This window comes from Pelophylax lessonae, assembly GCF_965119305.1.
Source record: "Pelophylax lessonae genome assembly, chromosome: 2".
Lineage (NCBI taxonomy): Eukaryota > Metazoa > Chordata > Amphibia > Anura > Ranidae > Pelophylax > Pelophylax lessonae.
Window position 1 is genome coordinate 46,724,180 of NC_138769.1, and position 12,237 is coordinate 46,736,416.

Genomic DNA, 12,237 nt, shown 5'->3' on the forward strand with positions numbered 1-12,237 from the left:
TTCTCAAAGGGAGGTTTTTGAAGAACAGAGAATACCAAATTCAGATCCCACGGCGGTAGCAGGGATCGCCTCAGGGAAGCCATATGGCGAACCCCCTGAATAAAAGTGAGAATCAGGGCATGCATTAGCTAAAGGGTGTTGGAAAAACACAGCCAGGGCCCACACTTGGTCTTTGATAGTAACCAAAGCCAACTGCTGTACAACACCTTTTCAAAACCCTAGCCACCGAGAACAAGGGTGCACCTTCAATGATTCACACAATGAAATGTATGATTTTCACGTACGATGATAGATCTTCCTGGAAGTAGACTTCCTGGTCTTCAGTAGTGTAGAAAGCACTGAATCAGAAAAATATCCTTCAATACCTGGCTTTAAACAGCCACGCCATTCAAGCCAGCGGCGGTAAAGCAGGATGGAGGATCCATCCTTGAGACAGCAGATCTTCCCTGAGAGAAAGTCTCCAGGGAGCATCGGTGACCAACCTTATCAGGTCTGCGTACCAAGATAAGCTAGGCTAGTCTGTGGCCACCAGAATGACAGGAACCCCTTCCTCATCTATCCTGCGAAGAAGCCTCGGCAGAAGTTTTAGCAGAGGAAATGCATAAATCAGCCGATACTGACTCCAAGGAGCCACCAGTGCGTCTGTCGTCGACCGGAGGATCCCGAGACCTGGCTATGAAACTCTGAATCTTCTTGCTGAGTCGAGAAGCAAACAGGTCGATGTTGGGTATCCCCCCACCGGACACACAGGAAATGAACACCTCCGGGTGTAAGGACCACCTATCCAACACCTGACAATTCAGGTAATCCGCCTGCCAGTTCTCCACACCTGGGATGTGCACAGCAGAGGGCTGGAACAAACTTTTCCACCCAATCCAGGATATCGGCCACCTCTCGGGCCACCAAGACACTCTTGGTGCCCCCATGATGATTGATGTAAGCCATGGCTGGGGAATAGACCGATTGAATCCGGACCGGACAATCTTGCAGACAATTTGTCCAGTGGCTTTATCGCTCTGAGCTCCAAAATATTTTAATCTGATGTTTTGGACTCTTCTACTGTCCAGGAACCCTGGGCGCAGAACTTCCCCAACACTCCTCCCCAGCCTGACAGGCTGGCGTCCTTGGTTACCACCTTCCAATACAACGAAAGGAAGGACTTGCCCTGGCATACTGCTAACGAGTGAAGCCATAGTAAAGCAGTCTTTGAGTTGTGACTCAACCGAATCAAAGCGTCCTAGGACCTTGGATCTTTGTTGCATTTGACGAGAATCTCCCTTTGTAATGGTCTCGTGTGGAACTGAGCAAACGGAACTGCCTCGAAGGTTGACACCATCAGACCCAAGGCCCGCATGCAAGTCCGCAGAGAGGACAGATTGCTTGCCAACAGCAAACAGATCGCCCCCTGCAACTTGTGCAGCTTTTTTGGAGGAAAAAAGACCCTCGCCAAAGCAGAATCCATAGTCAGGCCCAGATAATCCAGTCTTAATGAAGGTATCAGGGCAGATATTTTGAAATTGATGTTCCAACCGAACTCTTGCAAAGTCCATACAGTCATACGTCAAGTCGCCCAACAGGGCTGAATGATAGTCGGCCCTCAATAGGAGATTGTCCAAGTATCCCAGTACCCAAGTCCCCCCTTGGCGCAGTAATGCCAACACTGGAGCCAGCACCTTGGTAAAGACCCTGGGGGCGGAGGCTAGACCAAAGGGTAACGCTACAAATTGATAATGCTCCTCCTCTCCTACAGCGAAGCAAAGAAAACTGTGTCCAGCGTAGCTATGCGTCCTTGATATCTAGAGGCCAAAAAGACCTCATTGGTGTAGAGACGCCACCACCGTTCAAATGGATTCCATTTGAAATTTCTGTACCTCGGTTCACCTTGAGGTCCAGAATTGGACGTACTTTGCCTTCCTTTCTGGGCAGAGTAAACAGGTTTGAATAGAATCCCTGAAAGTGTTCCCGAGAGGAAACCACCACAATCACCCCTTGCTCTTGCGTGTTGAAAGAAAAGGGCCCCATCAGTGAACCGCCCCTAGCGAATTCCAACAAAGACCCAAATAGGCGGTCCCCCGTTAACTGGAGATCTGTAGAGCCTTTTTAGAAGCCTGATCCGCAGACCAGCTTTTTTGCCACACTAAGTGTGGTTACCATTATTGCGTTTAGAACAACACCACTGACGCGTGACAATTTTGTCACAGTAGGCGGGAAAAGGGAGTACCCTTGCCGCCTTTAGTGGATCTGCGGGCCCTGAGGGAACCGGCACTGGCAGCCCCCCCCCCCCCTCATGTTAAAAATTTTCTGCACCGATACAATCAGTGCATCCACCAGCACCCTTGCATGCACATGTGCAGTAAAAAAGGAATCATCCTCGCTGCAGAGCACCCGAAGTGCGTGGACGCAGACCCATTAGAGTCACCCTAGGAGCATAATAGGAAGGGGAGGTTGCAGACCGCAGTCCCACAAGGAGACGCCGGCTAAAGACCATAAATGACTTAAGAGGCCATAGCCTTCTATAAAAGGGGAAGAGGGGGCCAGCCCCGATGCAGACGTGCAGGCAGAGTACCCCGACACAACAATGTCCCCACTGCACCCCCCGGTTCAAGGGGGGCGCCAGGCAGTCCATAAGTTGGGGGGGGGGCGGATACCCATCTGCTGCTCTATCACCCTGGACAGCGGCTCAAACCACCTGGTCATCAGATCGGTCAGCCAGCCTCGAGTAGCCCCCAAAACCACTGCCTAAATTTGGGGCCCGATCCGGTCGTGGGTCCGCCATGTGCTTGATCAGCAGTTCGGACAGCTGGACATGGTACTCGGACATCCACGACTAGGCCACAAGCCGTGGACTTCATTTTCGGCCCAATCCAGTCATGTGAGGCGACACCATACCATGGTACCAGGTGGGCACCACTCCGAACAGGTCCACCTCCCACCAGGGGTGAGGGTGCTGCCAACCGGGGGGTTGGGGGACAGTATTACTCACAATACCACAGTACCAGGTGGGCGCCACTCCGGACAGTCCCCCTTCCAGGGTGGGGGTGCTGCCAACCAGGGGGTACGCTGCGACTCAGGTCGATCGCATCCCAGCAAGACTTGTCCACTCGCAGGCTCATCCCCATCCATCGGGGCACTATCGTGGCGAGGCCTAGTTCTGGACTATTACCTGCTCACACTCGCTGGCAAGGTTGGAAGACCTTAAGGATCTAGATTATCCAGCCGAAACCACAGCCGGCTGCTACTTGTAGTTCTCCAGGAACTAACTAGTGAAAACAAAAAATCCTAAAACATCAAAATTTCCCCATTATCAGCTAAGACCAAAGTCCCAGCAGGGAGCTAGGTCTTACTCCTAAACTAGGTAGAAACAAAACAGCAGGCTGAAGCAGAGAGTGTGGGGTTATGCCTGCAGGGACAGCCCCATAGGCGTGGTAAAAAATGTTTCCTGCCTAGTGACTCTTCCCGATAGGTGGAGCATAACCCATTGGTCTAAAGAAGATGGAGCTGCATATGTCGAACGATAGAGAAAATCCAGTTTTCTCTTTCGTTCACTGACGGAAACAGCTCCATATCTTCTTGACTGATGGGACGCCTCAAAAAAACATACTTCCCAAAGACTAAACATCGCCAACCAGGCAAAACAAGAGCTCAACCAGGAACAACTGGAGCTTTCCAACAAAGGCCAGCAAAACCTTGTGGTCAAAAAAGCATTCACAGATGCCAACACATCCACCAAAATTTTGTGAACGTGTGCAAAGAAGTCCATGTGGCCGCCATGCATACCTGCATCACGGAAGCCTGATGACGGAAGGCCCAGGAGGCACTAAGCGCCCTCGTACAATGTGCCTTAACAGGCAAAGGAGGATACTAACCCTTAATGGAATAGGCCTGCACCAACATTTGTCTGATCCATCTGGAAATGGTTGCAGCAGACGCGGCCATCTCCTTACTGGGTCTATCCGCAAGGACAGAGAATCCGATTTCAAGAACAACTCAGTCGCCGCCAGGTACACCGACTGCCTGTACCACATACAAAGAACGTACGGCAATTTCTTCAGGATGCTTAGGCTTAGGACACAGAGAAGGCAACACAACGCCTTAATTTAAATGGAAAGCAGTGACGACTTTAGGAAGCAACGACTGACCGGTACGAAGCACCACCTTGTCTATGTGAACCTTTGTTCGGGTTGTGGACCCACTGAAAAAAAGCTTTGAACCAAGGCATTTGTGGTCAACGGGCCTTGAAAGAATCTCCAGGGCAGATATCTGGCCTTGGATGGTACCCAAGACCAAACGCTGATCTAAACCTCTTTGGAGAAACTCCAAGGCACAAGATACAGAGAAGGAACAGGGGGGAGGGGGACACCACCAAGACTCACACCAAGTAATGTACGCCCTCCAGACTCAATGATAAATCTTCCTAGAAGTAGATTTTCGTAGGAATCAACAATTCAGACACCCCTCTTATCCTTCAACACCTGGCTTTTAGTAGCCAGGCCATCAAAGCTAGTGACTGTAAAGCAGGAAGGAAGATCGGTCCTTGACTTAACAGATCTTCTCTGAGAGGGAGTCTCCAAGGGATATTGGCAACTAGCCTTACTAGGTCTATGTACCAGGACCTGCAAGGCCAGCCCAGAGCCACTAGAATGATCAGAATCCCTTCTGCTTCGATCCTTCGCAGAAGTCTTGGCAGAAGAGTAAGCGGAGGAAAGGCGTTCAATAAATGATACTAGAGCGACCATGGCGTCGGCCAGAGGGTTCTAAGACCTTGCTACGAACCTCTGCACCTTCCTGTTGAAATGAGAGGTCAACAGTTCTATATCGGGAGTCCCCCACACAGCACAGCTATCTGCCTGTACCTCCTGCATGACAGTTATTGCAGTGCAGGAAGAGCAATGAACTACAAGGGCACCCACCAGCGCCCTCACAGTTAATTGACAACTACAAGCTATCTACCAAGGTGGCAGACGGGACTTGGTTCATTCACTCACTTAACTCTTTGGGGGGGGGGGGGAGAGAAGGGGGGGTTAAGGTGCAGGTGTAACCAGATACATGTTACACCCTAAATACATGTGTAACATGTTGCTAAAGGTGAACTATAGGTAACCTTATCCTTTAAAAATTGTACATATTGTGAACATTGAACATATTCATCATATACACAAACCCAGTGCTTTTAATTATGCCCTTTGTTCTATGTAGGACTTTTAGAAAGATGTAATAAAAGAACTACAGATATGTTAAATTTTGTGTGATTTCTCGATGGCACATATAAAGTCCCAATTACCTTTCCCTGCCCTCTTTGTTTTGGGAGTAAAGGGTTTTCCGCATTTTTTAAACATTGTTCATTTATTGATTAAGAATCAGCAAACTCACAGTAAAAATTCTTTGACCTGTTCGGTCAAATGCAACACAGTAGACAGAAGAGAGATGACCCAGAATCCTCTTCTGCATCTTTATCTGCTGGTACATGGTTACAGGAAATGCAGAAGCGAACTGCATGGCTCCGGTAAGATGTTTCCCTTGATGCACATCCACTAAAACACAAAAAAAGTAGTGAGTGTGATTAGTGTATGTTATCAGATGCAGCATACACACGGACAGGATTTTGCCATACCAACAAATGGTGGATTCCTCCTAGTAACAGGCACTTCTGGCGGTCTGCCACGCTGAAGAGTGGCAAATGATTTCTGGCTCCACTGAACATTTCTGTGACCTGAAGACATGTAAAAACAACATAGTATGAAAAAAAAAAACAGGCATAGGAGAGTGACTAGAAATTAAGCTTTTAAGTGTAAACACTAACAACTTCTCGTTTGCGCCCTTTTCGTCTGCTAAATATAGCATTGAAACTGCTATTTTGTAAAAGTGCAAAAAGTACCTGTCGATTTTGCCAAAAATTGAGAGAGTTGATAACTTTCTGGGCCTGTGCACAAGAAAAAGTGCTAAGATTTTGGGGGTGGCAATGAAGAGTGTGTTTTGTAATTCGTAAGCGTAGGGCTGACACCATTTTTTTGGAATCCATAGCCAATATACACTGTGTTCAGTGTGTTGTCAGAAGGAAGGATTTCTGGCACATCAAATTATTTTTCTATATTTGCAGTGTGTTGAAAGGGATAAAACATGGAGAAATGTGCATGTATAATACATTCAAGGGATGCACAAACCTTTTTTGAACAATTTTGCCTTGACATACGCTTTAAACTTTTCGCTACAAAACCCTGTGCTCCACTTTTAAACTCAGCTGGCTGGACCATTTTTGCAATTTTTCCTTTTGGTTTTTTATTTTTCATGTATATATTTAGAGTTTGTAAAAGACCCCCCAAAATCATGATTTTTTTGAAAGCACAGGACCAGTAGAACCAAACGCTGGTACTGATTGAGGCCCCAAGATATTTTTGCAAATGTTTATCAAAACAATATTTTTGCTAAAAAATACACCAAAATCATTATTAGCACATAAAAACACAGAAAACTTTACAAAATTACTGCTAAATTCCGACTAAATATAAAAGCTTAACCTGTATTGAGCTAATAAATATTTGTAACTTTTAAATTGCATTTTTTTGTGAAATGATGAAAATCAAACGCAAGCAAAAAAGTAAATATCCAAATTTCTCTAAAAATCTAAAAGGTTTTTATTTTTCCCGCACAGCTTTCAGAATTTGTAAAAGACCCACAAACCAATATTTTCTGAAAGCATGACCTCTAGAATAAGAAGATGCTACTGATTTTTAAGGCCCAGCGGTATTAGCGCAAATGTTTATCAAATCACTATTTTCACAAAAAAAAAACACATCCTTATTTCCACACAAACACAATATAACTTACGTAATTCCTGCTTAATTTCTACTAAGGCCTTGTTTAGTTGGGTGTGCTAAAGCGTACGCCCATGGGGGCTGTTTTTACCTGCACAGGGATGCACAGGTATTCTGTGCATCCCTATTCATGTCAATTGGGACGCAGCAGCTGCAAGGACAGATCTGACATCCACGCGGATGTAGGTGCATGGATTCAAAGGCAGATAGTGAGTTCAGGGACATGCACCCACATGGATGTCAAGTTGGAAGCAGTGGCTGTGTCCTTGAAGCTGCTGCATCTCAATTTACATGAATGGGACTGCATGCACAGGAATGCCCGGAACACCTGTGCATCCCTCACACTGCCTTGTAGCATTATGCCCCGCGTGATCAAGGCCTTGGGCTATGTTTAGACTTACGGTCGGGAGGAGGGCAGCAAAAATGCCTGATTGAGCAGCGTTTCTGCCACCCACCAACCACACCCCTCAAGCTGCAATAGGAAGCAGGTGGGGGTGTTTACATGTTGGGGCTGCAAGCTTTGCATCAGTGGCAAAGTTGACCTGACTTGTAGCGATGCCACCTGCCAAACGTTACACATTTAAACGACGGCACATCTCCCTAGAGGTAGATCTTCTAGCCTTTTACAGCGTAGGGATCACCGATTCAGACAAACCTCTATACTTCAACACCTGGCTTTTAACAGCCAAGCCGTTAAAAGTCAGAGACTAAAGCAGGATGGAATACTGGCCCTTGGGACAACAGATCTTCCCTGAAAGGATGTCTCCAAGAAGCATCGTTGACCAGCCGTACCAGATCAGCCTACCAAGACCGGCAAGTCTGGAGCCACTAGAATAACCGAAATCCCTTCTGCCTTCATCCTGCACAGGAGTCTTGGAAGAAGCTTGGGGGGGGGGGGGTTCAGAACCCACCTGAACCCCCTCAGAGTTTGCAGAGTAATTTCCAAGTTGTCCCATTAGAGCAGTCAAACTCCACTCGCAGAAGATGATTGTCCAGGTACCCCAGTACCGCGATCCCCTGCTGACGCAATAATGCAAGCACCGAGGCCAACACGTTTGTGAAGACCTGAGGAGCGGAGGTGAGACCAAAAGGGTAATGCCACAACTGATAATGCTCCTCGCCCACAGCAAAACGGAGGCAGCGCTGGTGACTGACACATATTGGAATGTGAAGGTAGGCGTTGATGTCGAAAGAATAAAGAAAAACTCAGAGGTAGGGACGCCACTACCGTGCGAATGGACTCCATTCGGAACTTCTGTACCCGCACAAAGTAGTTTAGTGCCTTGAGGTCCAAAATTGGAGGTATCTTGCCTTCCTTCCTGGGAACTGTAAAGAAGGTTGAGTAAAACCGCTGAAAATGTTCCAAAGTCGGAACTGGGGCAATCACCCCTTGAAGTAACAAGTCTTGCACTGCCCCAAAGAGACTCTGCAAGTGATCTGAGGACAAGTGCAGGTTGGAAGGGAAGAACCTTTCCAGAGGATAAGACAAACTCGATCTTGTAGCCTCACTGAATTGACTGAGACCCTGAGGGATGAAAAGGCCTTTTATAAGACGAGAAGAATGGCCCAAATCTACAACATGGCTCCTTGCCCTTGGTAGCCTGCGGGGGAAAAAAAAAAAAAAAAAAAGCGTACTCTTCCCCCCCCTGTGAGACCCACAATGATGTCATTCCAAGGAAGCTCCAAACAGGCGATCCCCTACAAAGGGGAGATCAGATCAGGCCTTCTTAGAAGTCTAGTCCGCAGATCAGCATTTCAGCCAGTTAATATGCTGAAGGACCACTGCTGATACAGACAACCTAGAAATCAAAGGAGCCGCATCTAAAGAGGCATCAGATAAACTATAGCCCCTGGACTAACTGATCCACCAGCTCCGCAAAGGCAGGGGGAAGCGGATTCCCCTCCAGGTCCTGGCGTAAAAGTTTAGCCCACTCGGTCAGAGTTTGCGACACCAGGGCAATAGTAAATACCGGCCTAAGTGCTGAAGCAGCCACAGTGAATATGGTGGGCTAGAGCCTCAGCCCTCCAATCAGCCGGATCTTTAAAGGCTGGGGACTCAACCGGAATTAGGGTAGCTTTATTTAACCCGGAAACAGGCGAGTCCACTACAGATGGGACCAACCACTTTTTAAGCAGGGTATCCTCAAAAGGCTACCGCATAGCAATACCGCAAAAAAGGGATCACAAGAGTGTGTTTTGGACAACCCCACTGTTTTGAGACAATGTTGTCAAAGTAAGCAGAAAAGGGAGACACCCTCGCTGCTTTCCTGTGGAAACTAAAGGGACCAGCACCTCCGACGCAGCATCAGCAGCATCAGCAGCATCCTTCAGTTTTAAAGTTTCACAGACAGACACAATCAGTGCATCAACCTGCACCTTTTCATGCGCCGTTAGAGGAGCAGAGGAATCATCCTCACTATCTGAGCACTCAGGGTGCGTGGACGCAAACCCAGTAGGGGTCCGCCAAATCAGATTCAGGATCTGGGGAGGGCCGCCGACTGCGATCCTGCAAAGCGGACGAAGACCAAGAGCCCACCTACTGGACCCCACAAAGAAAAACAAGAGGGTCGCCCTCTGAGCTCTTCTATAGAGGCCCACATAATAGGAAATCGCCCCTTTAAAAAGGGGGCTGCCGTGACGCGGATACGCAGGCAGGGTAACCCGATGGTCCCGCAGCGCTAAAAAAAAAAGTGTCAGGTGCCCTACGCAATGATGGCGGCATAGCTGCCATCAAAAAATAAACCGCCACCACTTTCGGTGGAGGTGCCAATCTGGCCGCATGGCGCAAAAGCGGTCTAAATTTTTATGGCGGCCCAGCCGCAAGTGCACAGGTCCCAGCCAGGCAGATGCCCAAATGATGAGTGGAGGCTTTAGCCACCCTCACTGGGGCCACCCCACATAGCTCCTGACCAGTAGGCCGCAAAGCCGAGGCCTACATTTTTGGCCGGATCCGGCTGCGTGAGGTGCGGACCCACGGATGCTAAACCATCCGCTCCCCCAGCCCAACAACTGCAGCAGAGAGCCCAGAGAACATCCCTGCTCTAGGCACCAACCCCCAGGGTGGCTCCAACAAGCCCCCCTTAAGAGGATGAATTTAGAAAGGCTGTGGCGAAGGAGGGGAACCCTGGGGTCCCACCATCCCAGGGAGGGGCCAACGTCCACCCCAAAACCCTCCAGGGGAAGAGGGGGACAGCTGTTTTCCATACCAGGAAACAGGGTGGGCCCCGCTCCAGACAAACCCCCCTCCCAATCGGAATTGGGGGCTGTCGGTCAGGAGGAACGATACGACTCAGGCAGAGGCCAGGTCATCTGCGCCCTCGCGAGACGTTTAACTCCCAGGCCAGCCCCCATCCAATGGGGCTATGTCGCGGCCGACCTAGCACGGAGCTGAGGCTGGTGCGCGCTCGCTGGCCAGACTGGGGGGACCCTCTTGAACAAAATTATCCAGTCCCTCGCCTAGTCCGGCAGTTGATTGTAGATTCTCACAGGAACAAAAAAACAAAGATAGGAAAAAGTTCCATTTAAACGGGGAAAACGGGGAAAAAAATTGCCAACAGAGATCCCAGCAAGGAACTAGGGTCCTTACTCCCTAGGCAGAAAAAAAACTGAGTGCCTATAGCTGAGAAAGTGGGAGTATACTTCCTGACTGCCCCATAGGCGTAATCAAGCTTTTTACTGCCCATGTTCTTGAAAATGGCAGCAGTGATCCTAGGTGCTGCAATAACCATTTTCAAGAATGTGTGCGTGAGGAATATTTTGTTTGGACTAATTAACTCACAGGAACTCAGCTGGCCATGGAGAGCTCCTCGACAGTCTGATGAAATGTGAGTTAGGGTGGGTTTTACTAAAGGCTCAGACCTTGGGGTTAGTTGCTTCTCCTCAGGTGGAAAAGAACACTTGGAAAAAAACAAAAAACGTGATGGGAAGGTTTCACAATAGAAAAACTCAGATATACAACTAACTCCTGGGCCACAATTTCTGAAATCATGGTGGAGCATACAGCATACTGGGAAGCCCCCACAACTAGCATTAAGGGCTGAGGAAACACACAAACCATTTCAATGTTTCTGACAGGCTGAGGGAAACACAAATACAGAGGAGACTAGATGACTGTGCTCTTATTATGGATTGTGGATGTGTTTTTTAGGTAGACGGGGGGGCCTGCCACTCAAATCCTGGAGCTCCTCTGTAACCTGTGAATGGCTTTGGTCCCAATCCAGCATCCAAAAGTACAATACAGGATTAATATCCCTGTGTTGTACATGATGCTGAGCTCCCCCTTCCCTTTCAGAAAGTGCTTCAGAGGAGGTAGGGGTCAGAGCAGGGTAGAAGATAAATAATACAGCCTGTTCTGAAATCCCCTAGAAATAACCAAGTGTTCCTTGCAAAGCAGGTCCCACTGCAATTTTTTTTTTTTCCATGGAGTTGGGCTTTAAACCAACCACAGACAGGCAAAGGACATCTCTGAAACCGGTCAAGAAAGTCAGCCTACATTTTTCCATCGGTAGAGGTTCCTTTAAACAGAAAGAAAGAAAGAATGAATTCATCAATGAGTAATATACCTTTTTCTGTACGTAATGTTGATGGTTTGACAAGGCCAAGCAGTGAACTTGCTCTGGATAGGTTTGCTGGAGAGTGGTTATCAAGAAATGTTGTTAAACTCTGACATAATTTCAGCAAATGGTCTGGCGCTACACACTTGTTAGCCGATACCTGCAAGCAGATAAAATCACATTATCCAAGAAGGTTCTCATATAATTCAGGTCATGGTATACAGTAGCCTTTCTCAACCTTTTTAACACAGAGGAACCCTTAAAATAAAACTTTCCAGTCTCAGGGAACCCCTGCTAAAAATTGCTGTCTACAACTCATGATACATTAGTGTGACGGTCCTTACACTTGTGGTCATTGGGAAGAATTCCCCTCTTACACATAGCTAAAAAGATTGATGGTGTCATTGGGTATTTATCGGAGAGGCAGAAATTCCTTATTGCTCAAGGACCCCCTAGAAACCACCGATGGAACCCTGATTGAGAAACCCTGGTAGAGATAATAGGGGCTAGTAACATTCAACTGGACATATTCTATTATGTCAAAGATGTTTTCATGCTCTTTTTGTTGTAATGAGTGTCAGGGCATAAAAGCATTTATAGCAATAATGTTTATTACAATTGCAATGCCGGGCTGAGATAAAGCCCTGTCTAAAAAGAAAGAAAAAAAAAAAAAAAAAACAAGACATCTCAGGAGTGCTTTGAAAGTTTTGAGGTTAGGCTGGCCATACATTACACTATTTTCTTATTCAATTTCCTTTCGATTTACCTTCAACTATATAGTGCAAGGGCCTGCCTGATTGCATACAAATTGAAAATGTTTCGTTTTGGTAAATCTAAAAGGAAAATTGGACAAGGAAATTGTCTAATGTATG

At 47.5% G+C, this 12,237-nt stretch overlaps 1 protein-coding gene across 1 annotated transcript in view; it reads right to left on the minus strand.

Moving 5' to 3' along the window:
- LOC309545909 (bromodomain and WD repeat-containing protein 1-like) overlaps window positions 1-12,237 on the minus strand; it is a 348,182-nt gene that overhangs the window by 235,590 nt on the left and 100,355 nt on the right. Inside the window, exons 5-7 of the mRNA XM_082245330.1 lie at window positions 11,375-11,525; window positions 5,612-5,710; window positions 5,371-5,531 (exon numbers count right to left, since the gene is read on the minus strand). Of these exons, the coding sequence (XP_082101456.1) occupies window positions 5,371-5,531; window positions 5,612-5,710; window positions 11,375-11,525 (411 nt within the window). The remainder of the gene's footprint in view (window positions 1-5,370; window positions 5,532-5,611; window positions 5,711-11,374; window positions 11,526-12,237) is intronic.